The 16,639-nt window shown below is 47.0% G+C and overlaps 1 protein-coding gene across 1 annotated transcript in view; it reads left to right on the top strand.

Annotated features, from left to right (window-relative positions):
* Nucleotides 1–16,639, top strand: part of LOC121861063 (guanine nucleotide exchange factor for Rab-3A-like) — a 111,632-nt gene that overhangs the window by 21,885 nt on the left and 73,108 nt on the right. The window contains exon 2 of the mRNA XM_042358635.1: nt 8,987–9,786. Coding sequence (XP_042214569.1) covers nt 9,013–9,786 — 774 coding nt within the window. The 5' untranslated portion in view covers nt 8,987–9,012. The remainder of the gene's footprint in view (nt 1–8,986; nt 9,787–16,639) is intronic.

The following is a 16,639-nucleotide window of genomic DNA, read 5'->3' as shown; positions in this document are numbered from 1 at the left end:
TAGACACCTAGTTTATTTCACCTGCAGATTAAACACCTAGTTTATTTCACCTGGAGATTAGACACCCTAGTTTATTTCACCTGCAGATTAGACACCTAGTTTATTTCACCTGGAATTAGACACCTAGTTTATTTCACCTGCAGATTAGACACCTGGTTTTTTCACGCAATTAAACACCTAGTTTATTTCACCTGCAGATTAGACACCTAGTTTATTTCACCTGCAGATTAGCACCCTAGTTTATTTCACCTGCAGATTAGACACCCTAGTTTATTTCACCTGCAGATTAGACACCTAGTTTATTTCACCTGCAGATTAGACACCTAGTTTATTTCTGCAGATTAGACACCCTAGTTTATTTCACCTGCAGATTGAACACTCTAGTTTATTTCACCTGCAGATTAGACACCCTAGTTTATTTCACGGAATTAGACACCTAGTTTATTTCACCTGCAGATTAGACACCCTAGTTTATTTCACCTGCAGATTGACACAGTTTATTTCACCTGCAGATTAGACACCTAGTTTATTTCACCTGCAGATTAGACACCTAGTTTATTTCACCTGGAATTAGACACTCGAGTTTATTCACCTGCAGATTAGACACCCTAGTTTATTTCACCTAGATTAGACACCCTAGTTTATTTCACCTGCAGATTAAACACCCAGTTTATTTCACCTGGAGATTAAACACCTAGTTTATTTCACCTGCAGATTAGACACCTAGTTTATTTCACCTGGAATTAGACACCCTAGTTTATTTCACCTGCAGATTAGACACCCTAGTTTATTTCACCTGCAGATTAGACACCCTAGTTTATTTCACCTGCAGATTAGACACCCTAGTTTATTTCACCTGCAGATTAGACACCCTAGTTTATTTCACCTGCAGATTGTACACTTTGTTTATTTCACTGCAGATTAGACACACCCTAGTTTATTTCACCTTGCAGATTAGACACCTAGTTTATTGAGATTAGAACTCTAGTTTATTTCACCTGCAGAATTAGACACCTCTAGTTTATTTTACCTGCAGATTAGACACCCTAGTTTATTTCACCTGTAGATTAGACACCCTAGTTTATTTCACCTGCAGATTAGACACCCTAGTTTATTTCACCTGCAGATTAAACACCCTAGTTTATTTCACCTGCAGATTAGACACCCTAGTTTATTTCACCTGCAGATTAGACACCCTAGTTTATTTCACCTGCAGATTAGACACCCCAGCTTGGAAACTGTGTCTGTCTGTCTGTACGGGAGTCTTTGTACAGGTAGGAATCATGGTATTAATGGTGGTGTGTGGTGCCTGAGAATCACTCCCTACAACGACCTTGAGAGCATAGGCGGTGCAGTTACATCATGGTACCGTTACATTATGGGACTGCTACATCATGGTACTGTTACATTATGGTGCAGCACATCATGGTGCAGCTACATCATGGTGCAGCTACATCATGGTGCAGCTACATCATGGTATCATATACTGGCAGCTACATCATGGTGCAGCTACATCATGGTACTGCTACATCATGGTGCAGCTACATCATGGTACTGCTACATCATGGTGCTGCTACATCATGGTACTGCTACATCATGGTGCAGCTACATCATGGTACTGCTACATCATGGTGCTGCTACATCATGGTACAACTACATCATGGTACAGCTACATCATGGTACACTGAAGATGGCGCGTCGTTGACCATGGGAGAGAAGGAAGCGAGAAATTACTTTGCAGATAGTTGTTTTTATTCCCAGGGTGAGGGCCTTAGGGGTGTGTGGGTGAGGGGCTTAGGGTGTGTGGGGTGAGGCCTTTAGGGTGTGTGGGTGGGTGAGGGCCTCAGGGTGTGTGGGCTGAGGCCCCAGGGTGTGTGGGGTGAGGGCCTTAGGGTGTGTGTGGGGCTGAGGGCCTTAGGGTGTGTGTGTGTGAGGGCCTTAGGGTGTGTGGGGTAAAGGGCCTTAGGGTGTGTGTGGCTGAGGGCCTTAGGGGTGTGTGTGGTGAGGGCCTTAGGGTGTGTGGGGTTGAGGCCTTAGGGTGTGTGGCTGAGGGCCTCAGGGTGTGTGGGTAAGGGCCTTAGGGTGTGTGGGTAAGGGCCTTAGGGTGTGTGGCTGAGGGCCTTAGGGTGTGTGGCTGAGGGTCTTAGGGTGTGTGAACTAGACTGGATGTAAGAACAAAGCATACATACATACATACATATTTTACCTGCCACACACACACACACACCACCTTGGGCTGGGTCATTTCACGTTTCCAGCAGGGTGAGTATCCCGCCTTCCCAGTCTCTGATCACCAAGGGCTTATGGCAATGGATATATTATAGATATGTTATTACAGCAAGATCGTCATATAAATTTACATTGCTAAGTTATGTGTATAGACAGTGCAGTTTACATTGACTCATTATGTGTACAGGATCTTCAGGTAGCTAGTTATTCAGTGCATATAGACAGATTTTGGTGTTATGGAAAGTTTTAGACAGTCATAATTCTCTCTCTCTCTCTCTCTGAAACAATTGTACTCTTATAGCACGGAGGTTGCCGAACTTTCCTTTCTCCGTTTGACGTCATTCATCCGCTATACTAAGGTGAAAACGTGTGTGAGTGAGGTGGGAGAGAGGAATGTTGTGGGGGGTGGGAAGGAGAACGGGGGAAGAAGAGAGAGAGAGAGAGAGAGAGAGAGAGAGAGAGAGCGCATTGTTGGCTGCAGGGGGCAAGTAGTAGTGTATTTTTACTTGGCTAAAGTCGTCGGTTTATTGACACTCTGGGACATTTGTTTTTGTTGGTGAGAGTGTATCATTATCATCGTCATTGTCATCATTATCATCATCATTGTCATCATTATCATCATCATTGTTTAAGTGCTATTCATTGTTGCTGTCGTCAAAACATTAATGATTTCTCCCGTTATAGAATATTTTTTTCTTGACTCGAGCTAGACATTGAGGTGGTTGGCTCATAACTAGCTGTGAGTAGTGGAGGTGGCTGGCCGTGAAACAAAACAGGTTTGTGTGTGTACCGTTGAGGGCTAGACTGTGTTTGTATGTGCGCATGTATGTGACATTGAGGCTATGTGTGTGTGTGTGTGTGTATACATAAACCGTTGAGGGCTAGTGTGTGTGTGTGTGTGTGTGTATGCATAAACCGTTGAGGGCTAGTGTGTGTGTGTACACATAAATCGTTGAGGGTAAGTCATTGCTCAGAAATGCCATCAACTTTGGACCGCCTACACAACACAGTACACCCCGACACTGCACTACACCACCCTACACTGCACTACACCACCCTACACCCAACACAACAGCTCTCTGGTAGCCGTGTCTATTGCCGGACACCTCATAACTCAGATACATTATTCCTTTAATTAATATTACACAATATACTCGTTACTCCCTCCAGCCTGATGCTCCACGCGTCACTCACTCTGCCAGGAATTGAATGTCACTCAACCACTCACTCACTCAATCAATCACCCACTCAAACACACACATATATACACCCTCAATCACTCACCCACTAAACCACACAGACGTACACGTTCAATCACTCACACACACTCAATCACTCACCCACTCACACACACTCAATCACTCACCCACTCTCACACACTCAATCACTCACCCACTCTCACACACTCAATCACTCACCCACTCTCACACACTCAGTCACTCACCCACTCTCAATCACTCACCCACTCACACACACACACTCAATCACTCACCCATTACAACACACACACACACACTCAACACTCACCCACTACAACACACACACACACACTAATCACTAATTACTACACACACACACACACACTCAATCACTCACCCACTACAACACTCACCCACTCACACACACTCAACACTCACCCACTACAACACACACACACTCAATAACTCACTGAAGGAGAAAATTTTGTATTTACTCAGACTCGGCTGTGTATGTTTTAACTGTTTAAACATAATATATATAGAAGGAATCATTGATCAAACTGTATAGTGTTAACCCAAATAAATGTTTAGGAAAATAAGGTCCTGTAGTGAGTTGAAGACGGAAGTAAACATAGGTGCGGATGTTGATGTTAGTGTGACGGGTATTATGTAGTGTGACGGGTATTATGTAGTGTGTGGGATGGTGTAGGGTGTGTTTATGGTATAGTGTGGTATGTGTTTATGATGTGGTGAAGGTGTATAGTGTCATGTGGTGGTGGTGAAGGAGGGATGGGTGTAGCTGTACATTGCATCATCCACCGCTTGTGTTTGATATATTAAGGCGAGACAAGACGTGGAACTTGTTTTTGTTTCACTGTCGAAGAAGTGCGCTGTCACCTAACACTGTTTTATAAAGTTATTTACCGTAAATTTCGTGTGTGTGTGTTTTTGTGTGGTTGTTTTTTGTGTTTGTATATGTATGTTGTGTGTATGTGTTACTTGTTATGTTTGTTATAGATTATTCAAGTACCAAGGTCAATAAAGCACCGTTCATTAGGGTATGTTTATTCAATATGTAACTTAAAGAAAAATTTAGGCATGGAGATTAGGCACCCCCAGCTTATTTAACCTGAAGATTAGCCATACTTCTACTGTGGTGAGGTTAGGTTAACTTTAGGTTAGGTTAAGTTAACTTTAAGGTGTCTAATCATCAGGTGAAATAAGCTGGGGTGTCTAATCTTCAAGTGATGCGCAGTCAAGGTGTTGTGTGTGGGTTAGGTTAGGTTAACTTTAAGGTGTCTAATCATCAGGTGAAATAAGCTGGGGTCTCTAATCTTCAAGTGATGCGCAATCAAGGAAACCGCTATGGCAGGGTGTTGTAGTGGGTGACTCCTGTGGTGTTGATGGCGGCAGGCTACCTCTGTACCCACCATCCTGCCTCTCCTGACGGGGCGTGGGACAGTACCCTGTGTCTCAGTACACAGACAATATCTCTGCTGAAAGAAGACGATTTTTTTTCTGGAGGGGAACGTCATCTAAAAGCCAACTAAACTTACCTCAATGACCTAACGTAACCTAACCTGACCTGACTTAACCTAACTTTACTCAACTTAACTCAATCTAACCTAAAGTGACCTGACCTAACGTAACTCTACTCAGCTCAACCTAACCTAACCTGACCTGACTTAACCTAACTTTACTCAACTTAACTCAATCTAACCTAAAGTGACCTGACCTAACGTAACTCTACTCAGCTTAACCTAATCTAACCTAACCTAACCAGCGTAAAATAATCTTAGATGTCTTAATGTTTACTTGATTCCTGAATTAAGTTTTCAAAGCCGGACACAACTCTTACATTTACTGCCTCCCCCCACCCCGCCCCACCCCACCCCACCCCACCCCACCCTGACGAACTAACTGAGGTAATTCATAATACTCAAGAGAGAGGGTTGAGAGGGAGGTAAAGGGAGAGGGTTGAGAGGGAGGTAAAGGGAGAGCGTTGAGAGGGGGTAATGGGAGAGGGTTGAGAGGGAGGTAAAGGGAGAGGGTTGGGAGGGAGGTAAAGGGAGAGGGTTGAGAGGGAGGTAAAGAGAGAGGGTTGGGAGGGAGGTAAAGGGAGAGGGTTGAGAGGGAGGTAGAGAGAGAGGGTTGAGAGGGAGGTAGAGAGAGGGTCAGCGTGGTATGGCTGAGGCTCTGGCGATGATGCACTAACCAGCAGCTGAAGAAGCAGAATTTAACCCCGCGGCTCCTCTGACAGTAAACCTCCATATAACGGACTTCTCTCTCTATTAGATCAGGGTTTTACATATAACGGACCCTCGATATAACGGACTTTCATCTCAATATTGTTCACTAGACGGGGGTTTCACATCTAACGGACCCTCGGTATAACGGACTTTCATCTCAATATGGTTCATTAGACGGGGGTTTCACATCTAACGGACCCTCGATATAACGGACTTTCATCTCAATATGGTTCATTAGACGGGGGTTTCACATCTAACGGACCCTCGATATAACGGACTTTCATCTTTATAATAGTCCGTTAAATGAAGTCTTGCTGCAGTGGTAACTCAGTACTGTGCTGTGACTGTAGGCCCCTCCCTCTCCTCCCTCTCCCTCCTCCCCTCTCCTTCTCCTCCTCCCCTCTCTGCCCCTCCCCTCTCTCCCCTCCTCTCCCCCTCCCTCTCCTCACTCCCTCTCTCCCTCCCTCCCTCTCTCCCTCCCTCCCCCTCTCTCTCCCTCCCCTCTCTCTCCTCCTTCCCCCCTCCCTTCCCCCCTCTCCTCCTCCCTCCCTCCCCCCTACTCTCCCTCCTCTGGTAATCGCATCTCATCCTGTGTGGACTTGAGGGGCTCTTACTGCAACATTGTGAAATAACACACACACACACATACACACACACACACACACACACTCACACACACACACACACACACACACTCACACACACACACACACACACACACACACACACACACACACACACACACACACACACACACTCACACACACACACACACACACACACACACACATACACACACACACATACACACACACACACACACACACACACACACTCACACACACACACACACACACACACACACACACTTGTTTTAAAGATAAGAATAAAGTTTAATATTCTTATCACGTCATCACACAGCTGTTCTTTTATATATTTCTTTATTTTTTTTTATGAATTATCTTATTTTTCTTACAATATATTATCGTTTTTTAAGTAGCAAATAGTTGTGTTGTAGAGATGTCGCAAAACTCTACGTAACCACAAACCCTTAATCAGTGAGGCAACGTTGGGACTGTGTTTGTGTACATCTTACTGAACTAATAATTAATTGGTATATTTATAATGTATATAAAAAGAAACAAACTATTTTACCCCCTTTCCAGTTAGCTTTGTGTTGGTAATGCGACGTTTAGCTTATTTCACCACGAGATTAGACACCCCAGCTTATTTCACCTGATGATTAACCACTGCCTTAGGGTGAGGTGTTAGGTTGGTTAAGCTTCAGGTGAAATAAGCTGGGGTGTCTAATCTTGTGGTGAAATAAGCTGGGAGTGTCTAAGCCTTAGGTGAAATAAGCTGGGAGTGTCTAAGCTTTAGGTGAAATAAGCTGGAGTGTCTAATCTTCAGGTCAAATAAGCTGGGAGTGTCTAAGCTTCAGGTGAAATAAGCTGGGGTGGCTAATCTTGTGGTTGATCTAAGAATTCTAACTTCATTAAAACACCAGAAATAACTATACCTACCCTACTACCTGTGCTAGTCCTTGTATACCTACCCTACTACCTGTGCTCGTCCTTGTATACCTACCCTACTACCTGTGCTCGTCCTTGTATACCTACCCTACTACCTGTGCTAGTCCTTGTATACCTACCCTACTACCTGTGCTAGTCCTTGTATACCTACCCTACTACCTGTGCTAGTCCTTGTATACCTACCCTACTACCTGTGCTAGTCCTTGTATACCTACCCTACTACCTGTGCTAGTCCTTGTATACCTACCCTACTACCTGTGCTCGTCCTTGTATACCTACCCTACTACCTGTGCTCGCCCTATACCTACCCTACTACCTGTGCTAGTCCTTGTATACCTACCCTACTACCTGTGCTCGTCCTTGTATACCTACCCTACTACCTGTGCTCGTCCTTGTATACCTACCCTACTACCTGTGCTAGTCCTTGTATACCTACCCTACTACCTGTGCTAGTCCTTGTATACCTACCCTACTACCTGTGCTAGTCCTTGTATACCTACCCTACTACCTGTGCTAGTCCTTGTATACCTACCCTACTACCTGTGCTAGTCCTTGTATACCTACCCTACTACCTGTGCTCGTCCTTGTATACCTACCCTACTACCTGTGCTCGCCCTTGTATACCTGAGACACACACACAGATATAATGACGGGAAACATAGTTGTTGTGGTGATGAATCGACTCTCTCTCTCTTGTCTTGAATTGGTCGTAAGTGTTGCATGACGCGAAGGAGAGTTAACGCGTAAGGTTGTGATGCTAATGTGACATTGTTTTGGTGAGGGGAGGTCTTGTGTTGCCGTGTTTTGGTGAGGGGAGGTCTTGTGTTGCCGTGTTTTGATGAGGGGAGGTCTTGTGTTGCCATGTTTTGATGAGGGGAGGTCTTGTGTTGCCATGTTTTGGTGAGGGTAGGTCTTGTGTTGCCGTGTTTTGGTGAGGGGAGGTTTTGAGTTGCCATGTTTTGGTGAGGGGAGGTCTTGTGTTGCCATGTTTTGATGAGGGGAGGTCTTGTGTTGCCATGTTTTGATGAGGGGAGAGGAAGGTCTTGAGTTGCCATGTCTTAGCTGGTTATATCAACACGGAGCGCCCTGAGTAAACACCCCGGGGCCCCTGTAAAGGAGACGACTTTGTTCTTAGCCAACTTTTTGTAAATATTGTGATGACCTTCTGAATTTTTCTCCTTGGTTACAGATTAAAGTTTTGTATTGTGTTATTGGCAAGTTGAACACATGGGGGTATGGGGTTAGTCGTATCGCTGAAACATTTCTTCAGTGTTCAAATGTTCACTCGAGTTTAATTTTATGGCCAAGTCGAAGTATTTTAAGAATTATAACATGAAAATTCTGCTCTTTCTTGGCAAGGTTCACTGTTTGTCTTAAGCAAAACAAAAGGGTATGGTAGTTTCAGGATGTTATGTTATGCTCCAACGTAACCATTTCCCAGTTGATAATGTGAGGAAGTGGGGAGAGGGTTATTTTTGTTGTGGTTACTGCGAGGTTGTGGAGGAAAGTGTGGTGAGGCGTTAGTTGTGTAATGGCTGCTGCTGCTGTGTGGGGCCTTGGGGATGGTGGGGGTGTTGGCATATCATACTTGTTATCAACGCTATATTTTGAAAAATAGTGAGGTGTCTAGGCAAGACCAGCTGGTGGGTGTTGTGGAGGGTAAGTGTAATATTGTGAGTGTGTAGGTAAGTACTAGGGTGTACCATTAAAGTGTAAGGCGGGGTGTAGTGCGGTGTGGTGGAGGCGAGGAAGGACTAACCGGTCTTTGTTGTTTCAGATGGGCAGTGCGACGGAGTGAACGTGATGAGTGTGGCGGTATCATCGTCGGCGGGGTTGATGGGGTCGCGGCCGCCCCAGGAGGACAACACCCAGGTCTCCGAGATGGATGGTTGGCGGCATGACGTAAGGGCCAAGGTGACGGCCCTCAAATGCCACGTCATGGCCTCTAGGGGACTCACCTCCGACGGGCATATCGTGGAGCCCTACTCCCCGCGGCTTCTCCTGGATGCGCCTAATTCTCGCCTGCTCCTCGATGCAGCTAATCTGGACCTGGAGGCGTACGCTGAGGCGCTGCAGAATGGTACCGGGTACCTGAGTAAAGCTGAGCAGGGCCAGAACGGCTCTAGTGAAGAAGGCCCCGTGGACACCTTGTCTCTCAAAGACGTACAGTTCCGCCTGCAGGAGTCCGGGGTCAGTAATGGTCATGACGCCTCAAAGATCTCAGTGACCCCAGCCTCATCCCCAACCAAGTCTATATCCAGCATCTCCGCCAGGTCACATGCGTCCTCCACTTCCTCTTCGTCCTCCTCTTCTTCCTCCGCCTCCTCTTCTTCATCTTCGTCGGCCTCCTCTTCTACGGACTCGCCCGCGAAAGTGGTTGAAGTGAACGGACACTCTTTGAACGGGTCGTGTGAGGGAATCAACGGAACGGCGCCGTCGAGGCTTGAAGACGTGGAGGAGGAGCTGGAAAAGGTGAAGGACGAACTCAAACACAAGGAGGACGAGGTGGAACGGTTATCCAAGATACGGGACGAGGTTGAAAGCGAGCTCCAGGAACTTACAGCTAATCTATTTCAGGTGAGTACCCCATCAACACTCCTTGTACGGCTAGTGGAGGGCTCTTGTTCCCCTATAACCGTTCTCCGCCGCAGGTAGGGTGTGTGTGCTAGTTTATTGACAAGGACCTATAATGTTACGCCTCCAGGACTCTGTAGGTACTGATCCGGTTATGTAAGTGATTTGTTTTTACTGTTTCATCCTCCACAAGATTGTTTACCTGAACCCAGCAACACGACGCACCCACACATTCTGTTTATAGAAGCTGTGTAAGTTTAAGGTGGTTTTAGAATTGTTTACTGACGAAGGCTCGTAACCCCAACAGCTGGTACTGAGGGCTCTCCTGCACCCATTTCGCCTTTTAAGACGTTGTTAAACCTTGTATACCTGTGGAGGCTGGACAGACACCTGGGGCCAAGTAAACATTTCAAGGTTACGTAAAGTATAATTTTAATGTCATTTTATTTGTTACTCTCCCCCGTGTCAGCCGGTTATAAGCGTAGCGACTAATACGTGTAAGAGGAAACTTCATTGCAAGAGCTTATGAGAATCTCTGGCTAGATCTCGATTTCTCAAAGATTCACACGTTAACTTTTCCCCCTTAGTGGAGATGTGAGAACTCCCCAAATTGGCTCATATAAGTTACGGCACAAAGTTGTTGGCTTTGGGTCCAGATTTTCAAAGGTTCTTACAATGAGAGTTGCTGGTATCTGACGGTATTGAAACCTTCATAACTGATTAACTCAAAGCTAAAACACAGGAAAAGAATTACACTGAAACTCTTATCTTAACCAAGTCATCGTATTCAGGGGGTTAAGTCATCGTATTCAGGGGGGTAAGTCATCGTATTCAGGGGGTAAGTCATCGTATTTAGGGGTTAAGTCATCGTATTCAGGGGGTTAAGTCATCGTATTCAGGGGGTAAGTCATCGTAGGGGTTAAATCGTATTCAGGGGTTAAGTCATCGTATTCAGGGGTTAAGTCATCGTATTCAGTATTCAGGGGTAAGTCATCGTATTCAGGGGTCATCGTATTCAGGGTCATCGTATTCAAGTCGTCGTATCAGAGGTAGTCGTCGTATGCAGGGGTAAGTCATCATATTCGGGGTTAAGTCATCGTATTCAGGGGTAAAGTCATCGTATTCAGGGGTTAAGTCATCGTATCTAGGGGAGTAGTCATCGTATTCAGGGGGTTATGTCATCGTATTCAGGGGTTCAAGTCATCGTATTCAGGGGTTAAGTCATCGTATTCAGGGTAAGTCATCGTATTCAGGGGTTAAGTCATCGTATTCAGGGGGTAAGTCATCGTATTCAGGGGGTTAAGTCATCGTATTCAGGGGTAAGTCATCGTATTCAGGGGGTTAAGTCATCGTATTCAGGGGGTTAAGTCATCGTATTCAGGGGTAAGTCATCGTATTCAGGGGTAAGTCATCGTATTCAGGGGGTTCTCATCGTACTCAGGGGGTCATATTGTTGTTTCCAGGTCAGATACTATTTAGAGTAGGTTTGGTCTTAAACTACAGTAATTTTATTTAAACATATTATTATTGTTGTTGGTTATAGGAAATTATTAGAGATATAGGGAATAATAACGTTAACTAATTCACTTTTTGTATAGTAATAATAATAATAATAATAATAATAATAATGATAATATAAATACAGTATCGTCAATTATATCAGATAACATTAAGATTGCTTAGTCTTGAAGCACTGAAGTCTTGTTCCTCTTATACTCCATTGATTATCCTCTGCAGTCTTTAGATCTAAATAAAAATAATATGAATTAATTTTACTTTTATTAATGGCTGCCATAATGATATAAACTAAAAAAATATATATATAAATCATGGTTCATTGCTTCGAAAAATGGCTTCGTTATTTCCGTAAAGGGTTCAGAGGTTCGTTAGTTCGTCAGATCACAAGTTCTCTGTTGTTGATAATCTGGCTTTGTGTGTGTGAGAGAGAGAGAGAGAGAGAGTGTGTGTGTGTGTGTGAGGAAACAGAGAGAGAGAGAGAGAGAGAGTTTGTGTGTGTGAGAGAGAGAGTGAGTGAGTGAGTGAGTTTGTGTGTGTGTGTGTGTGAGAGAGAGAGAGAGACTATGTACCGCTTGAGTGTTTCATCCGTGTTCACTTTTATTGTTTTACGAGTATTTTATTGACTTGATAATACACACTTCCTATAGCTGGGTGTATGAGGTGAAATTAGCGGTGGTTAATCATCAGGTGAAATAAGCTATCTGGGGTGCCTAATCTTCACGTGAGGGGTGCCTAATCTTCATGTGATGTCTTCAGCCTTTAGTGAGATTATTGCCTGCGGTGTTGTGAGGCTGCGTGGTCATTAAACTCTGGTGATGGGAGTTGGGTGTTTTAGGTGGCTGGTTCTGCTGGCAGGTGTGTGTGTGTGTGTGTGTGTGTGTGTGTGTGTGTGTGTGTGTGTGTGTGTGTGTGCTTGGCAGCCTTCCCTCCCCGTGTGTGTGTGTGTGTGTGTGTGTGTCTTGGCAGCGGTCTTCCTCCCCGTGTGTGTGTGTCTTGGCAGCGGTTTTCCTCCCCGTGTGTGTGTGTGTGTGTGTCTTGGCAGCGGGGTCTTCCTCCCCCGTGTGTGTGTGTGTCTTGCTGTGGTCTTCCTCCCCCGTGTGTGTGTGTGTGTCTTGGCAGTCTTCCTCCCAAATGTGTGTGTGTGTCTTAGCAGCAGTCTTCCCTCCCCGTGTGTGTGTGTGTGTGTGTGTGTGTGTGTCTTGGCAGCGGTCTTCCTCCCCCGTGTGTGTGTGTGTGTGTGTGTCTTGGTCTTCCTCCCCCGTGTGTGTGTGTGTGTGTGTGTCTTGGTCTTCCTCCCCGTGTGTGTGTGTGTGTGTGTGTCTTGGCAGCAGTCTTCCTCCCCCGTGTGTGTGTGTGTGTGTGTCTTGGCAGCGGTCTTCCTCCCCGTGTGTGTGTGTGTGTGTGTCTTGTGATACTTCCTCCCCGTGTGTGTGTGTGTGTGTGTCTGGCAGCAGTCTTCCTCCCGTGTGTGTGTGTGTGTGTCAAGATGATGTGAGATTGAGGTGTGTGTGTGTGTGTGTAAGAGAGAGGGAGGGAGAGTGCGTGTGTGGGAGGGAGGATGCGTGTGAGGGAGATGAAGGAGGGAAGATGATTGAGGAAGAGAGGGAAGGAAGGATTGTGGGAGAAATGAGGTAGTAAATATAGTATAATAGGAAATGATGATGAGGAAAGAAGAGGAGGAGTGAGAGAGGGAAGATAGAGTGGGGAGGAGGAAGAAGGTGAAGGACAGAGAAGGAAAAAAAGAGGGAAGGACAGGGTAGAGAAGGAGGGAAGGACAGGCTGTGTGTGTGTGTGTGTGTGTGTGAAAGAGAGAGCTGTTCCTCCACTTATATTTCTATTTTCGTTCTCCTTTCTTCACTTCCCTTGTTCTTCTTTCTTTAATTTCATTCTTTTCTTATCTATCGTCTTTTTTGTTCTTATTTTCCTCCGTCTTTTTCTTATATTCTTCATTCGTTATTTCATCTTCTATCCTGACGTTCTTTCATTGCTTTCTCCACTCACTTCCCTCATTACTCATTCCATGCTCTTTACACAACCTTTTTTGTCTCTTTTCTCTCCCTTCTTCCTGTTCCCTATTCCATCCTTTGTCCTCTCCTCTCTCTCCTTTGTTCATCTCCGTCAACAACCAGCATCATTATCTCTCTCTCTCTCTCTCTCCTCACGTTTCCCCTTTCCTCTCCCCTCTTCCCCTCACTCCACCTCACCCCTCCCCTCACCCCTCCCCTCACTCCTCCCCTCACCCCTCCCCTCCCTAGAGTGCCAGAGTGCCAAGCCTTGAGTCGAGGGTCAGATTCATCAGCCACACCTGACACTCAGATCTTGTTGGCACTGTATTGCCCTGACCTCTGCTCTCTTTCACTTCTCTTCACTTATACTTTAATTTACTTATTTCCACTAACTGTTAACCTACACACTTATGAGTTACTTGCCTTAGTAACTTATGCACTTATGATGTACTTATTGATGTACTTCAGCTAACACTTATGAGTTACTTACTTTAGTACTTAATTACTACGGTTCACTTTTTACATACTTGTTCTAAATGTTGAATGGTTGAATCCTCCTCCCTCCCCCTCCTTTCTCTCCCGGCCAACATCAATACAGACAGGGCTTCATGCTTCCCTTTCATCTTGTGTGTAAAGAATGACAGGAATGGAGATCCTTGTTGATGGTAATGAGGCTCACTGTGTTATTGTGATAAGCAGGGTGTCGTGTGAGGGAGGTTATGGGGGGGGTGAGAGGTCTGAGGGAGGGAGGTTATGGAGGGAAGAATGGGAAGAGAGGTCTGAGGAGGAGGTTGGCGGGGTGTAAGAATGGGGTGATGGGGTGGGGAGGGAGGGTTATGGGGTACAATGGGGTGAGGGGGGAGGGGAGGTTGGTGGGATAAGAATGGGGTGGATGGGGAGGAAGGAGGTTGTGGGGGTGAGAATGGGGTGAGAGGTTTGACCTTTGGGAAATAACCCTTTCAAAAACCAATTCACTGCTGGGGGTGTGTCTCTCTCTCAGCACTGTAGTGAAGGTGGTAGTATCAGGGGTGAGTATCATCCATTACACAACAATATGTGTTATAACGTGAGAGGGTTGAGGCTTGCCACAGCTGCTGGTGCCGCCCTCCCCCTCCCTCCCTCCCTCCCACCCACTAATTCTCTCCACTTGGGCTTAAACAAGACTAGGGGGAGGGGTGGCTGGTACACAAAAGAGGGAGGGGGTGTTGGTGAAGGGATAAGAAGTATTCATGCAAGTCCACGTGTTTACGGCCAGACTTTCCTGTTGGGGTGTCGGGATCTCGCCTCTGTACACCTGTGTCACTGATGCTGCTCCCTAAGTGAACATCTTCATTACTTTAAGCTCCGGGGGTCGTCCTCGTCTCACGTCAGCAGTCATAAGCCAGGAAGAGGATGCGTGTGTTGCCACATGAGAGCTTGGGGGTTCATTAAATGAACTTGAGAGTGAAACGAGCGGGTTCGTTTTAATCTTGAATGAGTTGACCCTCTGAGCTGTCTGGTTCCCCACCTTCACCACCACTTTCACCACCACCACCTTCACCACCACCACCTTCACCACCACCTTCACCACCACCACCTTCACCATCACCACCTTCACCACCACCACCTTCACCACCACCACCTTCACCACCACTCCCTCCTACATTGTCTGACGTCATCATCCACATACTACAGTAGAAGAAGAATATCGATGGCAAAATGAAAGTTAGTTTTTTTCGTTCTGTGTCTCTTCATGAATAACGTAAATGTTTTGTGAATGAAGCGTCATAGTGTTTGTGAAAGTGTTGAGGGCGGGACTTGTGTTGAGTGAGGGTACTCGTGGTAGAGTGGCACTGTGCGGAACACGTGCAAAGATCCCCGTGTTTGGTGAGGCACCCCGCGGGGCCCGAGAGAGGGGGGAGCAGAGGTAGTTGGGGGAGGAGAGAGAGAGAGAGAGAGGGCGGTGGACACGATAGCTGATGACTCATTGGCACACACTGGGAGATTGATGTAGTAGGTGGAAGGGATCTAGGAGAAACACTGGGAAAGGACTGAATGGGAGGGACCATAGTGGGAGAGGAGATAACGACAGAGGAGCGCAGCGGGAGGCAAACTCGGTGGGAGAGGAGGGGGGGGGGATATATCAACCGATTATTTAGCTCATTGTAGATGGTGTCTCCCCGAGGGTGTGTGTGGGGTGATGGTGACGGCGTGAGTGTAGTGGTGATGGTGAGGGCGTGTGTGTGATGGTAACGGCGTGAGTATAGTGGTGATGGTGAGGGCGTGTGGTGTGATGGTAGTGGTGAGTGGTGACGGGGAGGGGTGGGGGTGACGTGAGTGAGGTTGAAGAGGACGTGTGTGGTGGTGATGGTGAGGGCCTGAGTGTGTGATGGTAACGGCGTGAGTGATGGTGAGGGCGTGTGTGGTGGTGGGTGACGGCGTGAGTGTAGGTGATGGTGAGGACGTGTGGTGGTGATGGTAAGGGCGTGTGTGTGATGGTGACGGCGTGTGTGTGGTCGTGATGGTGAGAGGAATGTAGTGGATGGTGGTGAGTGTGGTGGTGAGGGTGACGGCGTGAGGTAGTGGTGAGGGTGACGGTGTGAGGTGGTGGTGATGACGGCGTGATGGTGATGCACGGCGTGAGTGTGGTGGGTGATGGTGATTATAGTGGTGTGGTGGGAGGGGTAGTGGTGATGGTGACGGCGTGAGTGTGGTGAGGGTGACGGCGTGGAGTGTGGTGGTGATGGTGACGGCGTGATTATAGTGGTGATGGTGAGGGCGTGTGTGGTGAGGGGCGTGGAGTGTAGTGGTGAGGGGGGTGTGGTGGTGTGGGTGACGGCGTGAGGTGGTGGTGTGGTAGGTGGGTGACGGCGTGGTGTGGTGGTGTGGCGTGAGGTGGTGTGTGGTGACGGCGTGAGTGTGTGGTGGGGTGACGGCGGAGGTGGTGTGAGGGTGGTGGTGGGGAGGGTGACGGCGTGTGGTGGTGGGTGACGGCGTGAGGTGGTGTGGGTGACGGCGTGAGTGGTGGTGAGGGTGACGGCGTGAGGTGGTGGTGAGGGTGACGGCGGTGTGGTGGTGAGGGTGACGGCGTGAGCGGTGGAGGGTGACGGCGAGTGTGGTGGTGATGGTGAGGGCGTGAGTGTAGTGGTGAGGGTGACGACGTGAGTGTAGTGGTGATGGTGAGGGCGCGTGTGAGGACCTTCCCTCTGGTGTACTGACGATTGCACCCGACCTTTTCTATTGTTAAGACGGGGCCACCAATATCCGTGGGTATTATTCTCCAGCGCCTCGAGATTCAGGCGAATATTGATGTGGTGTTCCGTCTGTCCGTGTCTTGAAATGTACTGTATAAA

Source organism: Homarus americanus, unplaced genomic scaffold (genome assembly GCF_018991925.1).
Source record: "Homarus americanus isolate GMGI-L3 unplaced genomic scaffold, GMGI_Hamer_2.0 scaffold8240, whole genome shotgun sequence".
Classification (NCBI taxonomy): domain Eukaryota; kingdom Metazoa; phylum Arthropoda; class Malacostraca; order Decapoda; family Nephropidae; genus Homarus; species Homarus americanus.
Note: the sequence above shows the minus strand (reverse complement) of the source record. Positions and strands in the feature narration are given on the sequence as shown.